This window comes from Coptis chinensis, chromosome 7 (assembly GCF_015680905.1).
Source record: "Coptis chinensis isolate HL-2020 chromosome 7, ASM1568090v1, whole genome shotgun sequence".
Classification (NCBI taxonomy): Eukaryota; Viridiplantae; Streptophyta; class Magnoliopsida; order Ranunculales; family Ranunculaceae; genus Coptis; species Coptis chinensis.
In genome coordinates, this window is record NC_141462.1 from 13083047 (window position 1) to 13109196 (window position 26150).

General features: G+C 37.7%; 3 protein-coding genes across 5 annotated transcripts; 2 read left to right on the plus strand and 1 right to left on the minus strand.

The window, feature by feature from the left end:
* The first annotated feature begins 266 nt into the window (after positions 1 to 266).
* Positions 267 to 7485, plus strand: LOC147486113 (Chaperone DnaJ-domain superfamily protein). The gene is made up of 9 exons (XM_086570548.1): positions 267 to 608; positions 714 to 804; positions 882 to 942; positions 1016 to 1093; positions 1686 to 1759; positions 4327 to 4440; positions 4527 to 4634; positions 6886 to 6924; positions 7008 to 7485. The coding sequence occupies exons 1-9, from the start codon at positions 523 to 525 to the stop codon at positions 7092 to 7094; spliced, it is 738 nt and encodes a 245-aa protein (XP_086426674.1). The 5' UTR covers positions 267 to 522; the 3' UTR covers positions 7095 to 7485.
* A 677-nt stretch (positions 7486 to 8162) lies between these two features.
* On the plus strand, positions 8163 to 16780 carry LOC147486114 (uncharacterized). 3 transcript variants are annotated; one of them, XM_086570545.1, is made up of 8 exons: positions 8459 to 8599; positions 8687 to 8760; positions 9038 to 9068; positions 10790 to 11255; positions 13124 to 13197; positions 13348 to 15091; positions 15212 to 15416; positions 16301 to 16780. In XM_086570545.1, the coding sequence occupies exons 4-8, from the start codon at positions 10862 to 10864 to the stop codon at positions 16557 to 16559; spliced, it is 2676 nt and encodes an 891-aa protein (XP_086426671.1). In that variant the 5' UTR covers positions 8459 to 8599; positions 8687 to 8760; positions 9038 to 9068; positions 10790 to 10861; the 3' UTR covers positions 16560 to 16780. The 3 variants fall into 3 exon arrangements, with proteins under 3 accessions (XP_086426672.1, XP_086426671.1, XP_086426670.1); XM_086570544.1 differs by lacking the exon at positions 9038 to 9068; XM_086570546.1 differs by lacking the exons at positions 9038 to 9068; positions 10790 to 11255 and having other exon boundaries at positions 8163 to 8599.
* A 531-nt stretch (positions 16781 to 17311) lies between these two features.
* Positions 17312 to 19012, minus strand: LOC147486115 (purine permease 3-like). Its single transcript, XM_086570547.1, has 2 exons — positions 17908 to 19012; positions 17312 to 17804 (listed from the first exon to the last, which is right to left on the minus strand). Exons 1-2 carry the CDS (start codon positions 18664 to 18666, stop codon positions 17475 to 17477), a joined length of 1089 nt encoding a protein of 362 aa, XP_086426673.1. The 5' UTR covers positions 18667 to 19012; the 3' UTR covers positions 17312 to 17474.
* Between the last annotated feature and the right edge of the window lie 7138 nt (positions 19013 to 26150).

A 26150-nucleotide genomic window follows, 5' to 3' on the forward strand; every position in this document is an offset into this window, starting at 1 on the left:
ATCACCAACGAAACAATATTTTTAGTAATTTAACTTTTAAATTTTCATGGTCCAAATAAAAATCGCAAAGAAGATGGAAAAGAGGTGAATATCTTCATGTCTAACCTTATTTCGTCAATTGAAAAATAAAGGAGGTCAAATCGTGTTATCCAAACAGATGAATCGGTGTTCTTATTGGTCGAAATTACGATGAATCTGTAAAAAGGGTAAAACGGATAATAAAATAAAATAGAAAATAAAAATCGGGCTGGATTTGCCCTGTTATTGGAAAACAGGGATATGGGCTGATGGGAAGGAGTTTATACTCAACCAAACCCCTAACGATTTTGGTGAGCCTTGGAATAAATGGGCTCTTTTGTGGGGTTGATTTTATATGGGTTTCAGGCCCATGGTAGGAACGTTGGAATACAATATTTGATATTCCGTGCGACATAAAAGAAAATATCGATATGAAGTTGTGGTGACACCAAAATCAGCGCTAAAAAAAAAAGAAATTTAAAAAGAATAATTAGTTTTGTGGCGATGGGGGACGTGGACGATGATTTATTATTGTTGAAAAGCTTTTACGACGATATCAGCGAAGTCGAGAGGGGAAACGAAGTCGAGAGGTAATAAGTAGTACTCAATTGAAATATTATTTTTTTAGGGTTTTCAATGTCTTACAATTACTAAATTGACCTTTAATTATTATATTTTGTTTTTGTATGTGGCAGGATACTATCTAGTTTCAAATTAAATGCATTTGAGTATCTTAATTTACCTTTTGATTCATCACTTGATGATGTCAAGAAACAATATCGTAAGGTAATCTTTTTTTCATCCCCCAACTTTTCTAAACATATGTTTCTTTGTCTTGTTCATTTCGTTTTTTTTTTTATTAGGTATCTTTGATGGTTCATCCTGATAAGTGTCACCATCCACAAGCAAAGCAAGCATTTCAAGGTACTTTTTATTTTTTATTTTTTTTTTACTCAATTTATACATTTTTTTCACTCATTTTGTTATTTGTGAGCAGCATTGGCAGAGGCCCAAAAGTTATTACTTGACCCTCAAGAAAGGGAATATATTCTTAGTCAAGTTAATGCTGCAAAAGGTGAGCAAGGAAGTTCGATTCTTATCTACCGCCGTGATGTTTAATTGTCTATTAAACTTAAATCATTTGGAGTTCAGTTTTCTTTAACAAGTTTGGAGAGAAAACCATTCAATTCAATGAGTGGACATTCTTCAGTATATCTTGCCTTAGTTCTATATCTTCCCTTTGCTATATGTTTCAATGTAAATAGTGTAGATTGCCGATGGGTTCTGGGTTATAGTTGTTTATGTCAAGGAAAGTATCTTGTACCATTCTTGAAAAACAGTTGCTTTAGTGCTGTCACTAATTTTTTATGCTGAATTGAGATGTACTGAGTATGGAATTACAAATTGAACAAGAACTTGTGGAATTTTTTTTAATTAAGTTGTTCCAACTCATTTTTTCCTTATCCTGGTTTTCTTTTGCATAAACTGTCTCTCTTACTAATCCCGTTTCACCTCATTTTTTTCCTGTTGTTTTTAGTAATTTTTGGTGGACAGTTTAATTTCTCTGACCATAAATAGTAGTGATAAAGCATTTGATGTAACTATTTAAGGCATTTTATTCTTTAGACATTTTCTACGTGTCCTAACATGCATATGATGAATTGCAGAAGAACTCAGAGCAAAGAGGAAGAAAATGTTAAAGAAAGACAATGCTTCTAAGTTAAAGTCACTGGTTGACGAGGTAAGATGAGGTCACATTTATACAATAATCAGTCTCTGTGGTTTGAATTAGTCTGTGTTCAGCTTTCTGCATCCTTTTTGTTCATTTTTAATTCAAGATCATCTAGAAATCATTAATTTCCATAAATTTGAAGTGTATTGGAGGATCTAGTGTGGTGCAATTGTATGATGCGGCTAGGCAAGGATGGATCCCGTAATCTAAGCTGTACTCGAGTGCTCAACACTCTGAAGGAGGGAGGGGGCAGTAGCTAAACTCTTAAAATTTTCTTTATTATTATTATTAATCCTAGGTTACATTGACACGGGCATGCGTGTTGGTGTCCGACACGGATATGGGGTGTCGGATACGGTGAGCAGTTGAAGATCGACACGGGGACACATATAGGAATAATTAATTAATTTTTTAATAATTATAAATTTATTAAATTAGATGGTAAATCAGAAATTCGAGGTAAATTAAATACAATATGTGTCCGACACGGACACGTGGATATGTATCTGACACAGATTTTTTTCAAAATATGGCGTGCCCATGTAACCTAGATTATTATTATTATTATTATTTTCTGGGGTGTCCTTATATATTTGAATGTTAGGGCATCTCCAATGGACGGTGTAAAATTACACCTCTACATAGGCTCCACATAGGTGCCATTCAGCTTTTACAAACTCCTTTCCACTCCATTTATTACTTCATTAGATATACCCACTTTGCTTTTCCAATGGGGGAATGGACAATATTTGTAAATTGAATAAATGATGAACCAGACCCATCACAATTTGTAACTTCTAATTTCCTTTAAAACACATGCGACGGACCAGATCCGTCGCAAAGCTATTAAGTAAAATTCCTCACACGTGGCTTCAAGTGACGTCCAAAATTTAAATTGATTCATACGTTATATTAAGTGACGTCCGGGTTTTTTATGAGTGTGTAAAGGAGATGTATATTTCCACCAACTTTTATCAACTAATACTTATTATATACGGTTTACACCCTCCATTTGGCCCATTGGGAGGGTGTTTTTGAACTTGGGGATGTATATTTTACAAACTATACAGTTTCCACTCTCCATGCCCTTAGTAATTGGGGGTTACTAACTACTACATAATAGAGTTTTTTATTTTATTTTTTCAAATACTTGTGTATGGCATATGGGGGAGTTAGTTGGTCACACTCTCATCCATTGTCAGTGTTCTTGGGAGGTTTGGTGCATTTTCTTCATCATTCTGGGTTGGTTTAGGTTGTTCCTCGGTCAATGAAGGAACTTTTAGATTCCTGAATCCAGTGAGTCATTCTTCTGAGGAAAGCAAGTTGTGGAATATCATACCTTTGGAGTTTGGACTTCATTTGGGGTGCTGGAGAGAAACAGGAGATATTTTGATGAGAGATCCTTATTGGTGGAGGAGGTGATCACTTTGATTAAAGGACTGATATTCCTTTAGTCGAAGGTTTGGGACGAGTGGTGGGCTACTCCTTTTGGCAGATTTGTTTTCCTATGTGAGTTTTTGATGGGCACAAGCTGGTGCAATCATCTTGTTTTGTTGTTTTTCTTTCTTCCGGTTTTATATGTTTATTTCCTTTTTTTTTTTCAATCGTAGAGTAGAATATATCTTAACTTTTATGTTTAAATTCTACTATTTTTCTCCATTTGATTATTGTAATACATTGCAAATTTGAAACTTTTACTGGTCAGGTAATAAAAATAAAAATTATAATTACCCCCCGCCCAGGATGCATCACTGCGGCTAGGCTATGGTGATGATTGAGTTGCCTTTCAGGAAATATATTAAAACTTGATGAATTTAGAGAAAACTCTTGTTGTTAAAAGGTCATCATTTGATATCTTCTGCTAATATTTGAAAGCTTTTAATCCAGATTTAACGTGACTAAACCATCTAGCAAGGTTCCCATCTGTCAGTTAGGGGTGAACTATTCTGTCTGCGTAGTTGCGACACTGCTTTAAACTTTCATAATTATAAATTGTATTTTAATTAAAAAAATCTGTGTACTATGGTTTGTTGGTTACAGCCCAAGCAACTAGGTGTTAAAGAAATGAACTCCCCCAACCTCGTTGTTAGTGGGTATTAAATTCATCCTGGTACAACCACCAGGGCGCCCGAGCTGCTGGACACTTACAAACTCTTATAAATCTGGTAACTTTTTTTTTTCTGTTTTAGAGAATGGTTTCATACTTCAAAAAAATCTAGTTTCAGACATTCTTCTTATGATGAAGACACTATTTCTTGAGTTGATGCAACCTGTTAGTATTTCTACTTTGACGCCGCCTGTGATGTTGGCAGGAAAGGCCACACTGGAGTTGGGTGGGGGTGGGGAGGTGTTCTCTTGGACTTTCTGTTTAATTTGTTATTAGTATGCACTGAATGTTCTTTCTATTTATAAAATAAAAAGAAAAGAAATGAATGCTTTTTCTGTATTGCCATTTAGTCATTTATCAACCCCACTATTTAGTGTACTTATAATGATTGCACCTAGTACTGTTGTTTAGAAAAGTTTTAATAGTGAAGTGAAATTAAGAAAATAACCGTTCTGCCCCCAAAATACAGGGAAAGTACGACCAACAATATGAGCAGTCAGAAGAGTTCCAACAACAATTGAAAATGAAGGTGCGAGAGCTATTAACGGATCACGAATGGCGCAGGAGGAAAATGCAGAAGAGGGTATGTCAAGAGCTGAAACAGCACAGTTTTTCATTTAATCTCTTTTCTAGTTAAGTACGTCCGTTTAATTGTGCTTTACTATATAGATATTAGAAGAGCAAACAAGATTGAAGGATGATGAAGCAGAAACAAAAGAAATTTGGAAAAGGAAGCGTGAGCATGAGGAACAGTGGGAAGGGACAAGAGAGCAAAGGGTTGGTTCTCAATAACTGCTATTTTTTATTTATTCACTTACCCTTTTTGCGTTTGTTTTTTGAAACTGATTGCTTTGTGTTTTTATATAATGGGTTTGAGTATCCCCATCAAAAGAAAATAAAATTTATTGGATAGGATAAATTACTAAATGCATGCGTAGAGATTTAAGAAGTTTTGACAAGCCACGCGATCTACTCAATGTAATTGGCCAAGTTTACTCTGGGGACTGATCATTGTTCCGTAATCACTAATCGCCCTTGTGATGACTCAATTGCTGGATCTCTTTTGTACCACTTACCATGTGTTCCTTCACTAGATGACAATCATGCTAGGACATACAACCATGGAATGTGGTTTTTCTGAAGGAATAGATTTTATTGGCATTTGGTTGGTAGTAGATGCTCATGTCCTCTTAGCATTCTGCGAATCCCATTTAGAAGCATAAAATTTATGCCCTGAATGCTGCTTTTGTGCTCTGCATCATAGCTCAGTCATGGTTCCTTTTAGCTGTGGGAGATTTTCTCATCATCTATCAATTGACTCTGTAGAATTGGCTGGTTTTCCCGCATTCCTAGGTTAATTATATCTCAATATCATTGGTGTATAACGATATTGTAGGACAGTACTTGGGTTTGATTCTACCAGTACGACCGGACCTTCCTCGTGGACCCTAGATTGAGCCACACGTTATTGAAATGCAGCTGGCTAAGAGCCACAATAGATCATGTTGAATTACTCCAAGACCATAGCTAGCCAGGGATTCGCTCCCCATTCGAAGTAGCATCCTTTCCTTATCGCTGCCCTCTGCCGCAGCCCGAACATGCCTTTAGGAACAGAACCTGCAAAACAGAACATGACAGAAGAGACATGGGTGGGAGGACAAAGAACTGACCTGCCGTTTCTGGTTGATCTCATCCTCTGTTTAAAGGTTTTTTCTTGTGTTGTTTTGCTTCTTATGTAATGCTGTCCTTACATATGGGTACCATGTAATTGAAGGATTCTAGATTCTTAACTGCTTAGCGTCAGGTAGCAGAACTAACTAAGGATACATCATTGGCAGGTCTTACAAAGACTGTGATTTCTTAAGGGTTATATAGAATATGTTATGCGAGCACTGCTATGCAGACCTACTTTTTCGACCTACTATTGCGACTCACTATTTGGATAATGTTGGTTTTCATCAACGTACAAGCAGGCACGTGTCTCGATGTAAATGAATAATTATCAGTTGGTAGGTTAGTTAAGTAGGTCAAACTAGTAGGTTTGTGTATAATTACTGTATGTTATGCAGCTAGCGGAATATGGGGTTTGCTTTCCAAGCTCGACTTTCACTTGACTATGGGAGTGGGTTTGTTCAGACTGGATCCAGAACATACCGCCATCAGTTGCTTGAAGTTGTCCAGTGGACCGCTGTTCAAGCTTTGTGGGGTTGGGCCGAAGGTCTTGGAATCAGCTTCCACCTTGACCTGGAGAGTGAAGTTCCAAGGTTTAGGGGTTAAACTTAGGAAAGTTAGTCTGTAGTAAAGTAAAGAAATTTGTTTGGGTTAGAGTGTGTCACAAATCTTGATAGCAGAGCATGAAATTTTCGTGACTGGTTATTATACATTTATAATCAGCAGGTCAGATGGGTCTTATCATCTCATGATTGATGATAATTGGTGAACCAGATTGGAAGTCTTAGAATTTCTTAATAGGAACCCGAGTTGAACAGTCAGTGTTACTATGATTTTCTTTTTACTGTTTTAGGTGTGGTTGAAAATGATTGAGTTGTAGCATCAGATTAAGTGACGTGTGTTATGCATCTTAATTATCATCTTTGCTTTTAGCAATAGGTATAATCGCTTTACTTTTAACATTTCCTTGCTATCTGTCCGTCTTCATGTTGTTACTGTGGAAACTGGCAATTTGTATCTTCTCATATCTTCCTTTGTTTTACTTCACATGGCAAGGTCATTTAAGGTTGAGTACATTGTGTTATTTTGTTAATGCTCATGGATCCTTTTTCTTCTGTAAATTTTATTTGTTTTCATAATTATTAAAAGGCCTACTATCGTCCCCTTGTCAGAAGAATATCCTTTTTCTTTTTTACCTTTTTACTTTTCCTAATTAAGTAAAAAATGAAAAGTCGTTTTTGGTTATTTTTGATGGTGTCAAATAGTGGAACATGCATTTGGTTGTTTTAGTTTTCCAAGTTGTTTTTACCACGTTCTCCTGAAATGGTGATGATTTACTCATTAGTTATATTTTCAGGTATCCAGCTGGAGAGACTTCATGAAAACGGGAAAGAAGGTAACCACATTAGAGCTGCATCTGTTTGTGTATGCGCGGTTTGGGTTGTTAATATGACAGGTTTATGTTATTTGTTTTTGCAGGGAAAGAAAGGGGAACTTAAACCCCCAAAGCTCAAGACCGAAGATCCAAACAAGTCTTATGTTCAAAGACCAGTTAAGCGAGCCTGAAAAGACAAGATTGGTTGATAGGATTCTATTACAGCTCAATTGGTAGGAATGTATTTGTTGGTAAAGTATCTGATGTATTAAGTCCTGTGGGGAGGAAAGCTTATTATTATTCAAATGAGGCAGCAGTGTGATAACAACTGGCTACCATGGATCGTTAACTAGCACCCACTTCTACCCCCCGCAAAATGTTCGGGAGTGAGATATGGTTCATCTACAAAACAGAGAAGCGTTTTTCCCACATGTTGCATAACAATCCTTGTATTTTGCCCTAGTGGCCGGCAATTTTATGCCAAACATTGAAGCATACTTATATCGACTTAGTAGATCTGTTTTCATGACAGCCATATCTAATTTCGAGGTTCAGCTATAGAAGTCCTTTTTGACAGTATAAGTATTTAGTGTTCGGAATTGCATCTGCAGTTTCACTCCTTTACTTCATGTGCAAAATGTTGGACAGATACATGCTCCTTGGGCTGTTTTCACAATTGCCAAATACGAATAGCAGAACAGGCCATTCTTTAACAAGTACCAGCTGACAGTAGCGCCTCAGCGGTATCAGAGTAACTTTATGAGTTTAATATATGAAGGGTGGTAATATTTTCACCCCTACTCTACGATAAGTTCACCGCATAGAAAATAAAATACCCATGATGCCCCCCCCTTCTCTCCAGCAGGCAGCAGCACCTCCCTGGCTGCACCCACCACCTCTTTTATTTTTTAAATTAATGGAAAAATTTGTATTAAAACCTTGAAACAAATATTAATGGAAAAATTTGTATTAAATCCTTCAAACAAATACTACATGAAAAAATGTTTTGGCTCAAAGAGGGAACATTTTTCTCCCTTTCTCTTTCTCCCGAGCCCTGCACATGTACGCCAACATACATTCATCTACCAGAGAAGCTAAATTTTGTTTAACTTGCTTCATAAATTGCAATTCATAATTGCTTGCCCCCTGCTCTTAATTCCATTCTTTCACCGCTAGATTAAGGGACAAGTAACCCTTTAGTTTTGTGGGCAATAGGCAAGCCAATTGACTAACTTTGCCAAACATGAAAATCTTTGTTTGAAGTGACAGTAGTAGACTAGTAGTCTCCTAAAGAAGTCAATATATCTCACAGGCTCATGAGAGAAGAAGAAGAGGCATGAGAATAATTGGACTATTTTTTTTCGATAATTAGTCAGAACGTCCTCCAACTTTTTATTCAACTTCTGACCAACTGGTCCATCACACGGTTAAGCAAAAGTTGACCTGACTTAGTTGACTAGTGCATCGAGATCCGAAACGAAACGTTACGATTTGGAAAACTCAAACAATAATGACTGATTTTATTAAAAACGATAAGCTGTCACCTCGTTTTACTTTTTATTTCGTTTCCCCGATATTTAATTATTCTGTTTCTCTCACCTCTCACTCCATCATCGTACCGGTAACCGATCCTTTTATCTCCCCGATACTTAAACCCGATACGTTTCAGATCGTTGACTTTTTTCACCCAAAAAAAGTATGTCGCTTAAACCCAATAGATCGGTTCCGATTTTATTTGTAATTTCACTTATATTAACTTTATTTATCCTTGTATTGTTTTCAGATCAACTGCTACGAAGTAGGATTTGAGTATCGAGTTTGTTTTTCAAAGTGTATCGGAGGAGATTTTTCTTCTAAGTAAGTCCCATTTGATTATGTGAAATTCTTAGTTTCATTAGCTCAATTTTTAGATTTCTTTATAGCAAAAACAGTGAAATGCATTTCTTTGTACTTGGCTAATTGTTAACATGTACTAGGAGTTAATGGTTATATATGAACGTGGTTGCTTTCAAAGCTTTATGAATGGAAAATATGATTCTTTTGGAGTACGAGGGGATAGTATACATTTTTAAGTATCATATTATGCTGGGTTTAGCTATTTTTTTTAAGCTTTTTGCTAGTTTTTCTTGTGCAGGTCTCGCAGTCCCCAGGCTTTTCTGTGCATTGTATGTTTTCATTTGCTTTTGTTCTTTAACAAATTGTACGTTATTACATGTTGAGGCATCAAACTAGTTGATCCGCGTTATGATTAGAAGTCAAGTCAAATCCGAGGGCCTATGATTTTTACGGTATTTTGGCACTTAGCCAGTCATATATATATATATATATGTCGATGTAGCCAGCCCGATATTTCACATTACTATGAAATCTTTCGAAGAGGTGGAACCCCCTTGTAGACAAAAGTCATATTATGTAACATCTTATACTCCATCATATAATCACCTGACAAATAGTTATAACTTGTTTTAATTTGGAACATGATGCCGAATCCACAAATTCTATTTTTTGGTTGTCAAATCTGACAATCTCTAACTGAGTTGGACTCTGAATACCTGTACCAGTGTCCATGATACAATGCTGCTAATGCTTGTGTGTTGGATACTCTTCGATTGTGATAATTTTTCACAAGGCCTTGCATATTTCCAACTCCTTAACCACTCAAACCTGCTTTAGTTATAAGTTTATTGTTTTCTTAGACGTTTTCGAAGAGACCACAAGTTGATCATATGCTACTCAAAAACTTTCCTTCTCATGACCCTTTTTACTAGATTCTTGGTTCCATATAAGGAATAAACCCTTTGGCATTGTAAAGATACTACAAGATCTAATTATTTCATTTCTACACAATCTACACTATAGAATCCTAGTTTGTAGATGGGAAAAGAAATCTGTGAATTTTTAAGGAGCTTTTCCTTTTGATTGTAGATGGCATAATCACTTTGATTCAATATCCACACTCCAGATATGTAGTGTACATTTGTTCTTTCTCCGTTTTCCCTACTTTTTTTTTGTAGAAGTGAGAATTCACTTCCAAAGTGTACTTACGGGAACCTCTTTTCTGCCATCCCATTTCCCAAAGGAGGGAGGTATTGTCTTAACCAGATGTGAGAACCGTACATCCATGTCAGCTCAACCGATCTTATTTCCTGGATGTGGTTCACATTGTGAATGTATGCTGTGCTTCTTGACCTGTTTATCCAAAAATCAGCTTTTGGATCTCTTAGTATATTTTTATATGAATATTTCAGTATCACGTCACTAACTGATTGAGGAGTCAAACTTAAGTTTTGTCATTTTTATTTTATTTTTTTCTTTTATTGTCTAAACTGCTGTTCTTGGTGGCGACGTTCTTTCTATTGTTCTCCCTCCCTTTCTCTCTCTGTCCAAAATATTTTGTTACATTCATTAACTCCTCTTCCAACATTCTATTCATTAGGTTTGTCTTTCTTTCACACACACACACACACACACACATATATATAATTATTATTATTTTTATCTTCCAAAACTCTTTTTTTCCTCCATTTGAACGAACCCTATATTTGTCGGTCAAGTGGAAAGGAAAATGTAGGAGATGCCAGAAAACTTTTACTGGAGTAATTAATCTATAATTATTGCAAGAATTCCATTCTATTGTTGAAAAAGAACATTGCTGAATTCCAAAAATCAAATTACTTCAAAATGCCATCTCAGTGAACTCAAATCTGGTGGAAGAGAAGAATTATCACTTTTGGAGTCAATACTGGCTTTCTTGGTGTATTTTCTTCTTAAAATTATTCTCATTGTGGTTTCATGTCCAATATCTGCTTACTTTGATGTAATTTATAAGCCCGTTCTTGTTTCCTTATTTTCATAATTTATGTATATTTTTTGTTATTGCATGCAGTATTGAAGAACCGCAGATTGCAAATGTTGGTGTTGCTATTCAATATATGTTAATGTGAAATTTTGCTAAAAAATGCCACGTGCCAAAGACATAGGGTGGCAACACGGGAAAATGGTTGGGGGACATAGGCACCATGTGCAATGTAATTACTGCCATAGGGCCATGATTGGAGGTATTACACGATTCAAAAAACACCTAGCAAGTAAAAGGGGGGAAATTAGGGGATGTGAGGCCGTCCCAAAAGAAGTAAGAGAGCTCATAAAGAAGCATTTATCTGCATGGAAAATTAGAAAAAAAACAGTGGAAAATAAGAAAAAGAAGGGAAATGAGGATGACTTGAGTGAATCTTCATCTGAAGATAAGGACACAGAATCAGATGAGTCAGATCAAGATACGGCAGCTGCTAGACTGGAAAACTTGCGAACCTTGCATGAAGGAGAAGCGGCGCGCCCACTGATGAAAAAGGGTTTACTATCTTTGTTATTCCTTATATTTTATATTTAATATCAAAATCCAAATAATCCTTGCGGAGCCTAATCTTTGTTTGCAATCATAGTGTAGACTCCATAGTCATTAATCCTGCAGGATATTATGTGGAAAATATTATCCCAATTATGTCCTTAAGAACCATGAATGAACTATTTACACTGTTAATACTTTCTTTTATCCTTCTACTGTGATATCCTATATACACTCTTTTACATGACTAAAATTTAAGTGTTCCTTAATGTGGGACTCGATTGCCGGTGCAAATCAAGCTTTTTAGTCATTAAAGCACTCAATACAATGGGCTCACTGGTCAGGTTAGAAATGTAGTAAATTCTTATCACCATATTCTTGTTTTTTCCCCTTGATTTTGAATTGTTGAACGGTGTGAGGCAGCTGAAAAGGGGCTAGGCCAGATGTAACAACATACATGAATCTGCTTAGGTGCTAAATACGATCTTTACTGGGTGGTGGAGAATTTCATTGCACATCATTTTGACTATACTTGTGATGCGATGGAAATGGCAGATTATCAAGTGCTAGAGGGAATACTTAGGAAATTTTTTAGTCTAGATATTACAATGGGATGATAAGAAGTTAAAATACCAAATTAGAGAAGTGTTGAATTCGGTTAGTAACTGATACGGTTGAATGGTGTATTTTGTATGACTGTTCTAGATCATTGGATTGGTATCCTGAAGCTTGGTTTTCCTTTTGGGACTCCGACCTCTGAAATTTATTTATACCTGATTTTTGGGAGAAAAAGTCTTGCTCGAAGAATGGACAGTATTTTGTCTCATAGTTTTGATTGAAGAATGATCCAGCTGGGCTCTGTTGTGAAGCATTTGGACAGCTCTTGAGAAACATATCCTTAGGACTGATATTGGTCACCAAAATTTATATTCGTGTAAAGTAGAATTTTATGTGCTGGGCTCGTTAGACTGTAGATGTTAGGTTGTTAGGTCTTGGGGATTGAAATAAAGAGTGCCTCAAAAGATTGTTGTGGGGATATAAAATGGAAGGCAGTGGTTTATATGAAAAATATGGGATGTGTATGGTACAATGTGGATGAGTGTTACTAGGTAAACTATAATGTTGTTTAAACTCTTAAACCGAAATCAAAATTATCGACCTGCCATGATCGTGCCTACTAAAGTAATTTGATTATTTTGTACCGAGACTCTTGACTGCTCTGAGGCCCTTGTACCTGTCATTTTGGTTTAATTGTTGTATTTCGTTCTGTTTTGTAATTATTTTGTTTTTTGTCACTTGTTTTCCACTCTTAGTTTTTTTTTGCTAACCGAGTGTCCGGGCCAGCTTACGCGCACCTCGACTAATTCCGGGGCCCGTCTCTACTTCTCCTAAAAATAATACAACTATGTATTTTAGCAATTATACTGATCTTCCTGCAAATACATCTTCTGACTTGTTGGATGTGATCAATTTAAGAAACCCTTTTTTAAGTAGTGTACTTTTCTTCATCGAACAGAAAATATATTGTGGAAGCAAGTTACAAAGGTCATCGAACAGCCAAACAAGAAAGTTTGCTTTATTGACACTGCATATTAGTTTGCTGCTGTCTTAGAAATCATGTTTAGAGATGGCTGGTGAAAGTAATCATCATGTAGGAAAGTAATTGGTCAAATAGAAAAAAGAAAATCAACTTGCTCGTGGTTGGACTGTATTCTTTGCCACTAAAACCAAGTGGATGAGGATTGGCTACCACATTTGCCCATGTCCTACTTCCTTATTCTGCGTTTCATAAGAATTTTTTTTATAAGTGTAAAATGTCTGTGATGCTCCTCACATTTGGCTAACTAATGTTGTTTATTATGGTTTGAAAATTAGATCATCAACTGCCAATGGTGGGAACCAGGGAGTTTTTTGATGCATTTTCAATAGTTCCTTCCCGAAATGAGCAAGTAAGATATCTTTGTTTACATGTGTTTTCATGTTTCTTGAATCTCATGTCCAGCTTCATGTGCTCGCATATCTTTTCTGTTTTTTTTTAATGGCATACTTTTAGTACCTGCTTATTGTTTTTTCTCATTCATTTTTGTGATTCTTTAAAGGGTTCGGCTCCTCCCAGAGCCACTGATCTTGGTTGGGCCCATGGAATGATGGTAAACGGGGATCGCCAAAAAATTGAGTGTAAATATTGTCATAAAGTGATCCTTGGAGGTGGAATTTCTAGGCTGAAGCAGCATTTAGCAGGGGAAAGGGGAAATATAGCTCCATGTGAGAAAGTACCAGAAGAAGTTAAGGCGCAAATGCAACAACATATAGGCCTCAAGGTTTTGGAAAGGCTAAAGAAGCATAAAGAAACAGAAAAAGCAAAGAACCCTTTGATCTCCAGCATACAAGGGAGCGAAGAAGGAAACAATGATGATGTGCAAAGGATCCCCAAGACATTATCTGTACGAATCAAGACTGGTAGAAGAAGGAAAAGGGAGGGTGGCGAAGCGTCCTCTGGCAGAATAAAAAGACACAGAAAGCAAAGCATAACATTTGCTACTCCTGTCAGTCAACGTCCAGCTTTTGCTTCTCAAGAAACCCTGGACCAAGCAGATATGGCTGTTGCAAAGTTCATATATGATGCTGGCATACCATTCAGTGCAGCAAACTCGTTACAGTTCCAACTGATGGCAGATGCCATTGCATCTGTAGGCCCTGGTTATAAAATGCCTTCATATCATGCTTTGAGGGGTAATTTGTTGAACCGAAGTGTTCAAGAAGCAGACGAACTATGCCAAGAATTTAGAAAGTCTTGGGAGGTGACCGGATGCTCGGTATTGGCTGATAGGTGGACTGATAAAACAGGTCGTACAATTATAAATTTTTACGTTTATTGTTCCAAGGGTACCATGTTCCTTAAATCTATTGATGCTTCAGAGGCCTCAAATTCATCTGAAGCACTTCTTAATATTTTTGATAGTGTTGTTCAAGATGTTGGGCCGAAGAAAGTTGTACATTTTGTGACAGACACTACCCCGAATTATAAAGCTGCAGGCAAGATGTTAATGAGTAAACACAATACATTTTTTTGGAGTGCCTCGGCAGCACATTGTATTGATTTGATGCTCCAGGAACTAGAAAATTTGAATGAGGTGAAGGAAGTCTTGTCAAAGGCCAAAAAAGTATGTCAGTTGATATACAACCACGAGTGGCTCCTTAACTTAATGAGGAAGAGAACAGGAGGAAGAGATATTGTCAGGCCCGCTCTGACTAGGTGCATGACCAACATCTTAACTTTGCAAAGTATCATGTCTTCGAAAGACCCTCTCCATCAGATGTTTACGAGTACCACTTGGATGCAGTCAGATTTATCTAAACAAAGAGCGGGGCTTGAGGTGATGGATACTGTGCTGGACCCTCTATTCTGGTCATCGTGTGACCAAGTTCTGAAGGTGACCAATCCCCTTCTTAGTGTTTTACACATAGCTGACAGTGAAGAGAGGCCTTCTATGGGGCATATATATGATGCATTAGAGAAGGCGAAGAAAGGGATTGTTGTAGCATTTCATAATAAGGAGTCTGAGTATTTTCCTTACTTGAAGGTGATTGATCACATTTGGGAAGAAGAACTTCATAGCCCTCTCCATGCAGCTGCATACTATCTTAATCCGTCAATTTATTACAGCACTGACTTCTCCACCAACAAGTTGATCCAAAAAGGTTTACTTGATTGCATTGAGACCCTAGAACCAAATATAGCTGCCCAGGATATGATCACGAGACAAATAACTTTCTATGAAGATGCTGTAGGGGATTTTAATCGTCCTGTAGCTCTACGCGGTCGAGAATCTTTGGCGCCAGGTGAGTATCCTTCATATATAGTGTCCACCGTCTTACTCTTTTTTTACAAATTATTTGTAAATTATTTAATGAGTATAGGTAGTATATGTAGTTGACGTGCGAGTTTTCCTGTATGTGTAGCTACTTGGTGGTCCTTGTATGCAGCGGACTATCCTGATCTGCAACGTTTTGCTGTCAGGATTTTAAGTCAAACGTGCAGTGCAACCCAATGTGAGAGGAATTGGAGCATGTTTGAGCGTACCCTTCTCAAGAAGAAGAACAGGTTGGAACAAGATAGGTTAGATAACCTTATATTTGTTCACTGCAACCTACACCTTCAGGAGAGGTAATTTCCCTCATCGTCATCCTGCTATAGTTTGGCTTGCATCGCTATGTTGAGATATCATGGTCAAGGGAATGTGATAGAAAATTAGATATCTCGAATTATCATGACCACATGCTTGCTTTATATTCGTTTTGAACTGGAAACGAAACATGCGAACCCATTCTCAATATAAAGGTCCTACGGCATTTACTTCTGCTTCAGTCATTTGAAATAAAAATCTTTATGTTCATTATGTGAATTCACCGGTAAACGTGGCTTCAGTTAATCAAGCCAATGATAAAAACTATTATTTATACTTATAGTTCATCCTGTTCCTGTAATCCCAGTATCAGTTCCATTTCGTGTCTGATATCTTGAATCCACCTGTTGGAGATCTGTCTTCAGTCTAGTATCATGGATCCACCTTTTGTACTAAAATTTTAAAACAAGAAAAAGGAACTGGAGGAAAATGCTCTGTTGTAAATTTTCAAGAATGCTATATGGAAGTTTATGTAGGACAAAAACCTGATTTTGGCAACTAGCATTATTCTACTTTAATAGTAAATTAGTAATAGTAAACTGGAACCAAGACATTCTTTTGATTTTGGTTAAAGAAGAGTTAATTAATAATAAAATAGGAAAAAAAAAATGCAATCCATCATTGCTCACCCATGCCAATACAATCCCCACCACCACTTGGAATCGTGGCCACATGTATCCTGGAGAAATTCAGAGTCTAACCTATTGAAACTGCCGTCATAGATGTTAGCTATGTGTGATTGAGGAAGGACAACATCACACTAGTAATCTGTATATCTTAGTTTTCTTTAGGAAATTGGCTTGGCTGCAGGTAATTGTGCAAGTGTGCAACTAATTGACTGAACACTATCTCTGAAAATGATCAGGCAGTCAGCAGTAAACAAGCCCCTGACGAAAGGCGTACAGGATCCTACGTGCTTGGAGGAAATGGACATTGATGTGGCCGATTGGGTCGAGGACTCCACCACTCTAGAAGGCGAGGACCTTCGTTGGATGGATGCAGCAGTACCCACTGATGCCATTTGTATTGACACTACTAGAGCAATGGCGGTTAATTCTGATTATGGCGCCAATGAAGACAGCAGTGATGAGACCAACATGTCTGATGAAAATGATGATTTGTGAGGCCTCAGCAGCCCCATTTACCCGAAAATCTAATTACATATTAACCTGTAGACTAATTTCTCAGTAAGGATTATGTTTGGTTGCGGAATGTAACTATGACTTCTTGTTTTTTTTATACTGTAAGCAGTCTGTATATTATATAGCAAAGGTCCGTGTAAAATAAGTACTCATTTTTCTTTTAGAATTGAGTTCCATTATAGAATGCTCGTACTTGTGGTGTCTTTTTAGGCTTCCTTTTAGATGGGTGCAAATGCAGTCTCAGTAGTGGTCTAAATTCTAGAAAACCTCCACAAACATTATTTTCTTTTTTCCTATGATTATGAAAGAGTATATTAGAGAAATATCCTCGTCCATAAGATTATTTTCATGTTCTAGGAAGGAGTCCGTCAATCGTGTCTGCGTCATGGAGATGCAAGATATTGATCCTCGTGGCGCATCTACCAATGCTCTGCCATTCGAACGAACGACATCCCCATCTTACTAGTAGAAAGTTAACAGAGCTGCTTTAGCTTCCGGGCCATTACCGGACTGGACAAGGGTATGCCTAGAACTGGCCCATTGATGTTAGCATGTCTAAGTTAAGCTCGACGATGTCCTACAGTTATTGGCCTTTTCTGTAGTGAACTTCTTGTGGCCTTGTGGCTTCATGATCCCGTTTGTAAAAATGATGATCATAATTGCATTCAGACTCCAACATAAAAAAATCTGAAAACGTTATGGATGCTAGTAGGGGAAAAGGGACACTGGCAGCCTGGCAGACAAGTTTTAGCTCTTTATTTATTCCCAATATGATTTAATCTTGTTAGCATCTGAGTAACAAAGTCTTAACAAAGATTACAAGTCCAGTTTTTGTACTTACAGAAGCGCATCCAAAATGATAATACTAACAAATATATGAACAAGTGATCTGATTAATTAGGTACTCAATTTGGCCTCAGTTTCTTTCTCTGTTTGTTTCTTGCTGTCCCTGTAAGCTCCATAAAAGAAAGAAGCAAAGCCCCAAAGGCTTAGAGCCAAGGCCATGCCTTTTTCGCCCGTAAACTTCTCTTTGTATACAATTACTCCGGCTATTTGCGTGATAGGGAGTAATGTTGCATTGATGACTCCGGCGAACAGAGATGAGGTACAAAATATCGTTCCCATGATTCCTAGAAACATTAGTTGCCAAGCTACTGCACTTGAAGCTAGCAATAAGTAGTACTTTGTCGAGCCTAATCCAAATTGACTTGCTTCTCTTGGTATTGCCTGAAACAAGAAAATTAATGCAAAAATTTGTTAGAAACGATTGTTTCAATAAACAAAACAATGTAAATTTAATTTGAACCACTATTATATTCATAGTTCATACCGGGAAGTCCTTGTTTACGATCATTCCAATGGTACAAAAAATCGTAGCAAACAAAGCTGTGCATAATTGGAACTGCAGCACAATGGAGTAAGTAATGGCTTTGGTGGCCTTAGCATATGTAACTTCTGTGACAGGTAATATAAATCCTAACAATCCTGCCGAAGCAATGGTGAGGACAAAGCCTAACATGTACTGAGCACTAGTGACACCCTGCGGGCGATCACCGGCACTCCTTAATCCAAGCATAATTGCACCCAAAGTCATTAGAACAACGGCGTTTATTGAGAAAGGAGTGAACTTTTGTCGTGTGATAATAAACGAAAAGAATGCGGTAAAAGCAAGTTGGGTAGCTAGGAGAAGTGCAGATGTTGAGACAGGTAAGTATGACAAGCCTAGTGAGTACATAAAGTTGTCTAATCCTGCAAAGACACCAATCGCAGAAGCGCATAACAAGAGCTTAGGGGATGCCCAGAACTCGATGCCCGGAGTTCGTCGTGAATATTGTATTGCAATGGGGATAGTAAGTATTGGAAAACCCACAGTTTGTAACCAACTAGGTACCCATTTTCTACTGCCACCATGCAAGAAATAAAGCCTAACTAGTAATGGACCACCAATTGTGCCGATGGCGGTGCATGCACAATTTAAGAGGAGGAGACTCCTTTTCGACATGAACGACTTTTCTGAACCATCATGGATACTTTTAGTGGAATGAGTTTGTGGCACACCATTCTCAATTCCATCTATGTTAAATGCCATGTCTTCTCTTCAAAGCTATATAGTCAAATTGATAACTTGTTTAGGCTGCTTTTTTCCACTCTCTCCCCCTCCCCCTTTCCCTAGCTCTTGTTTGCTAAGTGAGTGAAGTGATGCAAGATATGAAGTGTGTTGATGGAATAGCAAGAGTAAGTAATTGGCATTTATAATAGAGAGAAGAATTGTACAAGCAGCCTAACATGAAGTGTGAAAGAGCTTGTAATAATGAGCCAGAGACCACAACTTTTTGTTGGAAAGCAAGTAAGCAGTCCAGCTTTGACACCCAATAGTCCTAAACAATAATTCATGCTGTACACATGGGCATATAATTTGGTTATAGTTTTTGTTTCCTTACGACTATCAATATTCTATTTTATAACTAGTCGATATTAAACTGTAGATTAACTTTTAAAAACAAAAAGTAATAGATATGAGATATATTTCCACCCACGTGTTTTGGTCATAACAACACGTTTTGTGCGTTGTTGATTTACTAGGAAATAATTTCACATCTCAAGTTTCAACTTTCAAGTCACTGGAGTCACCTCCACTTAAGTAAAATTTCTGGTTTTTAATCATAATAACAAGAGTATTTCTAATTTTCTATAGTAAACAATTGTAAATTATTACTATTGTTTTACTAAAATGGATTGTAGTTCGTAATTGTTAGTGGCAGCGCCGGCACGAAGTCGTGAGTCCAGAGTTCTTAACTCTTGTTATTGTTGCAAGCACCCACCACCGTAGTTGTATATCAATGTTTTATTACTTACGCTGTCACAAATTAGATTGATCAAGAGGCTGATTTTGGTGTGGTCAAAAAATTTATCTCTATAATAATCCATCAATTGTCTAAACGAACAACAACAACAAAAGCAGGACTGTGTTGTCAAAATTTCATATGACGCCATACTCAAACTTCACTTGGACACGGTTGGGGCATGGCCCACATACAGCATGAACGTCGGTCTTAGTTGAAAAGTGGTATGTACTATGTAGTATGTACAAAGTCCAAACACGAGTTCCACACAAGTGCGCAACACCGGCCTATATTATACTCAATTCTCCGAGAAACCAAGAGTACCACCAGTCATAGTTCGTGATTCCGAACGAAATTTCAGAATTTCATTTGAAATTTCGGTTTTTCAAAAAATTGGAATTCCAAATATAAAGTCGAAATATTTGAAATTTTGGAATATAATAAGGGTTGAAATTTAATGAATTTCGGTTTTTAGATTTGTCGAAATTCCGAGAATTTTGAAATTGCTAAATTCTGAAATTGCTAAATTTGGCACCAACGCACTCTTAAGTTGCTAAATTTTGTTTTTGTTTTTTTCGATTGAACTTAGAAAAATCCCAAACGTTTTGGGATTTGGACCCAAAAAATGTAATTTTATATTTTGAAGTCCAAATCCCAAACGATGTGGCCATTCCAAATTGGGATTTGAACTTCGAAAAAAATATAAAACGAAAATTTATTTTTGGGTTTTTCTAAGTTCAATCGTCGTTTTGGGTAATTTAAGTCCCAAAGGTGTGGGTGCCAAATTTAGTTTCCGGGATTAGCAAATTCAAAATTCGAATTCGACAAATCTAAAACCGAAATTCATTAAAATGGCCAAGTCGTCGTTTAAGTTTGGGGTTTAAGTTTGGGGTTTTCGAATCCAACTTTTTTTGAAACAATGACATATTTGTAATAATTATTTTTTTTTTAGATTTTTTGAAACCAATGACACACTTGTAATAATTGTTTTTTTTTTTTAGAGTCTGCCCAAAATAAATTGGGGTCCGGCAGTAATATGACACAAAAGCAATGGCAGTCACCCGGCAGAGGCTAAGGAAGTAATCATTAGTCAACTTGAGTCCTTTTTCAACTTGAGTCCTTTTATATAAAACATATATTCAGGGATAATATGCTAATAGTAGATGCTCTCGCAGCAAGTGTTCCCACAAACATTATGTATGATGATGCCAATGGCAAACCATATGAGAGATTCTAATCAAGTGTCTTTCAATTGTCAATAAAAAGGCAAGGTCCCCTTTAAAAATCCTGCTTACCGATCAAAAATAAAATAAAAGAGAATATATAATATACTATGGAAAGTATCAACGAATTGTCTAGAGACCAAAGTTATCAAACTAACCCCCAAAAACCATCTAAGTACCAAATATTATAGAGCGAATCCAAAATTACCACTTTAAGAGGGCTGCTACAGCTAACATACATTATAAATATTTTTTTGGGGGTGAATTATACACTATTATAAATAATATATATTTTTTCAGCGGAAAAATTAGGTGTGCTGTAGCATACCAACACACAGTCACACACCCCTGCCAAACATATTACAAAACGATTTTAGATGAACTGGTGGCTTTGTCTCCCCAAAACCACTCCCACCCCAGTTCATTTCTTTTGGTGATTCTTCATCTGCATCCCCTCAACCTAACATAATAAATTGAGCTTTCTTTTATCAAATATCATATTCAAAACTCAAACGTTTTCGATTAAAATTTTGGAAATTGAAGAATGGATTGTTTTTTCTTGCCAACGAACAGAGCCGACGGAAAAGAAAAAAAAATACAGAAGAAGTGGTGGTGGACTTGTTGGTAGTGGTGGTGGGAGAGGTAGATAGCAAAGGCAAAATGGAGTGTTTAGAGCATTTGCAATGCAGGTGATAGTTTTCCCCCCCTCTATCACCGCCACCTCATCACTTTTCACCCCCCTTTTCACCAACCCGGTGAAAAACAAGGTGAAGTTGTGCAATGCAGAGGTGATAAAAAATATTTCGGACGGGATGTTGGATTCCGTCTGGAGGTTTTTGATACGAGACGGAATGTAACATCCCGTCTGATATTTTATAACGAGACGGGATGTAACATCCCGTCTGATGGCTCAATATCAACAGACGCGAACAGGCTCCATTTTCACTTCATTTCCAGCCAAAATTCCGATTTTGTAGCCTCCATTAACAACCTTTTAACACAAATTTCCATTCATAATGACTTCTCCACCCCCCAACCCATCCCCACCAACCTCACCACATGAAGAGCATTCCCGATGGTTTGGAAATGTTAAAATTTCCAAAAAAAGGGCAAAAGGATCGTCGCCGAGAACGCCAGAATGTGGGCGAGGAGGACGAAATTGAACTTGGGTTTAATTTTCCACCGCGTTAATGAAATCGAGGAACACCCACCATTAAGCGTCAACATCGGTCCGACACGTAGCAAATCGAAAGTGGCGGAGTCTCAAGTAAGTTTTTGATTTTTTTTATGTTAATTATTATTATTTATGTTAGTTTATATCAAGTTTGTTGTTGTGTAATTAGTTTGAATTTGTCGCATTATTTTAAAAAAAATAGTTGTAATTATATCGTATTAAGCGGTTTGTTGAATGTAGGAAGTACACTTATGGAAAGTCGTTGTGCACTTTCAAAATGTTAATGTCGTGGTGGCGTTGTATGAAATAAAAACAGATCCTAATTTTGTCACGGTTACCCGATATTATATCCGCCACACCATTTGGGAGTTTTTGAATTCTAATTTGGGACAAAATGATCGGCGTTGTTGTTTGGGATAGTTGAGCGGTGGTGGCAAACTACCCACACATTCCATTTCCTATGGGGTGAGTGAGGGGATTACCCCTCTTGATTTCACAATGCTCACGGGTATCCCAATTGGTTATGGAGATGCCGTTCCTTTTGATGAAACTTTAGAGGTTTTACTACGGCGATGAGTTTCTTTGAAGGTTTTGATTTGGTTGAAGATGATGAGCAAGACGAAGTTTTTGAGATTATCGGCTGAGCAGTTTAAGGGAGGAGCTATAAATATGAGTTGGTTTACTTCGAGATATTTGAATAGACTCAAGGAGAAGCCGAAAGACTATCATATTGGTGAGGAGTCGATCCACGAGTATGTACGTGCCTTCCTCTTCTACTTTGTTGGTGCGGTATTATTTGGATATGCTGATAGTTATTTATGTATCGGGTGGATGGCCATTGTCCCCGGGCGTAGAGAGGATGTGGGATTATGACCGGGTCAATCCATCTTGGCATACCTTTACCGGGCTAGACCCTCAGATTGAGACGAAAAGCCGCTAAAGGCAATTTGTGCGGCTTTGTTTGGATTATACCGTAAGTCTTATTTATTAAGTTATTGTTTCATTTCATTTATTTATCTAATTATTAATGTTGACATGTTTATATATATATTGATATTATATTTTATCTATTGATGATGATTGGTGGTATGAACATTTTCGCGTGTGATGCATCCCGTGTTGAAGAGGTTGGAAGAGGATGAGACTCATGACCGATTCCACGTATTCAAGCATGGGGGCTTTATCGTGAAAGCGAGGGGGTATGAGGACCTATCGCGATAATATTCATAACACTCGCCGCCAGATTGAGCTTTTAGGAGCTAGTCGAATTGAGTGGCAACCACGGGCCGAGTCCTTCATCTTCGGACCCTTTTATGCGGATATTCCGGATGTTCCGAGAACACCGAAAACCGTAGACTATCATATATGTGTCATAGAGCAAGGTTTCTTTCTCAGCGCTAATGATACTTATAGGGTCGATCAACGATGGTACCTTGGGGACGATGTTGGCGGCAAGTATCCGGAGAGATTGTTATACCTTACCCACCACCTATAGATATGACAGCCTCTGATATTCTTCCTGCTGTTCTTTCACACTATAGAGCAAACCCAAATGAGTGGCCAGACGCATCAACTTTCAGTTTTACGGGCGACTATGACTTATATTGGAAGAGGGTTGGTCGAGGTCTCTTGCTAGGTGCGTTATACCGGGCCACCAATTTTGAAGGGGTTACTTCTGGAGCATTGAGGCTCGACATTCATTTCCCAGGAGGAGTGGAGTTGCCCGCCATCCGCCTCCAGGTGTTTTCATGATATTCGGATGCCGCAAAAAGAACTCCACGATATTTGATGATGATGACCTTTGGCATTGGAGCATGATTACTTCTCGGGGCAAGATATGAGAATACCTATTCCACCGTAGATGCCGCAGTGGTAGCAGATTTGTCATGACTGATTCGAAAGCGCGAGGTTAGTATGATTTGAATTTATTTATGATTTGTTATTATTAGTATTCACTATAACCCCTAACTTGCATTTGTTTTGTTAAACAGGATGAAGTAAGGTCAGAGCTCCTTAACTACAGCTCTCTCAGTTATGCCATGTGTGAGTCCTTCATGGAGTCCTCTCGTCGCAGTTTTGAGTACTTACAAGAAGAACGTAATCGAACTTTGCAGCTTCAGAGACGTGTGCAAGAGTTGGAGAATGCTGGAAGTGGAGTACCTCAAGCTCAAGCTCAACCAGAGAGGCGACAACGACGTAGGGGGGAGAGCTCTTCGACCGAGCCTTCTCGTAGGGGGAGGAGGTCTCGATGAGATATTTTTTGTAGTTTGTAATAACCGCGTAGCCCATTACTTGTCTTATGGCGTTTGGGATTGTTGTTTGTAATGAATTTTTGATTAGCAGGTTTTTCTTTGATGAGTTTTGGATATGAATATGTCATTAAACAAAGGAGGTTATGTCCAATTTTTTTTAGAAATTATAAGTTAGTTTTTTTACCGAGTTTCTGTGTTAGACTTGGGTGTTGTTCATGATTGTTGTTTGTCTTATTTATTATTTTCAAAGTATATTAGCAGGTTTTTGATATGAATATGTCAATAAAACAAATGAGGTTATGGCAAAAAAAAAATTAAAAATTTATAAGTTCGTATGTTTCCAAAAATGGAACATTTGTTTCACTCGTTTCACATTCGTTTCACTCGTTTCACATTTGTTTCACTCATTTCCTGTCTTTGTTGAAATAGAAAATTTTTAGTTTGGAATATCACTCATTTTTGCAGGTGGTTTGGTTCTGACAGGTTCTGACAGGAATAGTGTATGGGGATACCGAGACGGAATGTAACATCCCGTCTGGTTTTTAAGCACTTCTCACTGCACATTTTACTATTCCAAACAATGGAATTATGGATGGGGATGGTGGCCCATTTGGAATTATTGAGGGTACATTTGGATACAATGTGTTGTCACTTGGAGAGTGAACAAAAATCTAATAAAATGTGTTGTCAATTGGTAAGTGGAGCAAAATCGAAGTATCACATGTGACCTTATCATATGTGACCTTACCTTTCATATTTCGTTTTACTCTTCTTTCTTTTAGATCAAACAAACAACACAGCCATCATCTTCCCCACAACCAAGCTAAAAATAGGAAAAATGTCTAGAGAAGAAAGAATTGCATATAACCAAAGGTTATGGGGAGGATCTAGTAGTAATAGTTCGTCTTCTGGTTTCACCGTCGCCTTTCCGGTACTTCTTCGAAGATGACTACATGGAAAGAGTAAGAGATGAGCATAATGATATGATGAGGTGAAGGAGGAGGAGGAGGTTGCAGTTATTATCCACTGCTGGGGCATTAATGACTCAAGCAGCCATTAAAATTGAAGATGTGGATACGCATAAAACGCGGTGGATCCGTGAAGGGCGAGAGTACACGCTTAGAGATGGTGGTGATTTCAAGAAACAAAAGATAATGAGGGATTACTTCACAACACCTTGTAGGTGGCCTCCTCATAAGTTTAGACGAAGGTACGGGATGACAAGAGAGCTTTTATGTATATGTTGCATACCGTTGCATCATTCGACGATTACTTTAAAGACAAGGTGGATGGATTGGGTTGGCAAGCAATTTCGGGGTTACAAAAAGGGACTAGCTGCAGCTTGCACAATTAGCAACCGGTTGTTCTTCCGATTCAACGGATGAGTATTTACAAATTGGAGATTCCACAAAGAAATGTATCTATGAAGCGTTGGTGCAAGGCAATTATCATGGCGTTTGAGGAAGAAGAGTACTTGAGACGACCAAGTGAAAGCATTAATCGCTAGGATATTAGCTGAAAATGCGCAAGGGGTTTTCCAGAATGCTTGGATCAATCGACCGTGATGCACCGGGTGTGGAAGAATTGCCCAAGTGGATGGGGTGGAACACATGTAGGGTACAAGAAGGAACCAACTTTGATACTTGAAGCCGCTGCGCACAAACATTGTTGGATCCGGCATTGCTTCTTCGCCTACCGGGTTCGCGATAATGACATTAACGCGTGCTTCATCGTTCTCATGTTTTTGAATCATTAGAGCAAGGTGAGGCTCCTGGCTGTTGCATTTAATGTGAATGGTAATGACTATGATATGAGATATTATCTTGTTGATGGTATTTACCCAAAATGGGGCACATTTGTTCAAGCCATTCGTTATCCAAGAAATAAGCATGAAAAGATCTTTACTCAACGTCAAGAAGCTGCAAGAAAGGATGTTGAAAGGACGTTTGGAGTTTTGCAGGCACGATGGCATATTGTTAAGGCTTCGCCGTTGTGTCATAGTGTTGTTGTTCTTGGAGATATAATGAAGGCATGCATTATAATGCATAATATGATTGTTGAGAATGAACGTGAAAGTGGAG

Coding starts and splice junctions, on each gene's coding strand:
- LOC147486113 (XM_086570548.1), top strand. CDS start 523: ATGGGGGACGTGGACGATGATTTATTATTGTTGAAAAGCTTTTACGAC. Junction 609..713: donor AGGGGAAACGAAGTCGAGAG/GTAATAAGTAGT, acceptor TGTATGTGGCAG/GATACTATCTAGTTTCAAAT. Junction 943..1,015: donor AGCAAAGCAAGCATTTCAAG/GTACTTTTTATT, acceptor ATTTGTGAGCAG/CATTGGCAGAGGCCCAAAAG.
- LOC147486114 (XM_086570545.1), top strand. CDS start 10,862: ATGCCACGTGCCAAAGACATAGGGTGGCAACACGGGAAAATGGTTGGG. Junction 13,198..13,347: donor TTCCTTCCCGAAATGAGCAA/GTAAGATATCTT, acceptor GATTCTTTAAAG/GGTTCGGCTCCTCCCAGAGC. Junction 15,092..15,211: donor TCGAGAATCTTTGGCGCCAG/GTGAGTATCCTT, acceptor CTGTATGTGTAG/CTACTTGGTGGTCCTTGTAT.
- LOC147486115 (XM_086570547.1), bottom strand. CDS start 18,666: ATGGCATTTAACATAGATGGAATTGAGAATGGTGTGCCACAAACTCAT. Junction 17,805..17,907: donor TCGTAAACAAGGACTTCCCG/GTATGAACTATG, acceptor TTCTTGTTTCAG/GCAATACCAAGAGAAGCAAG.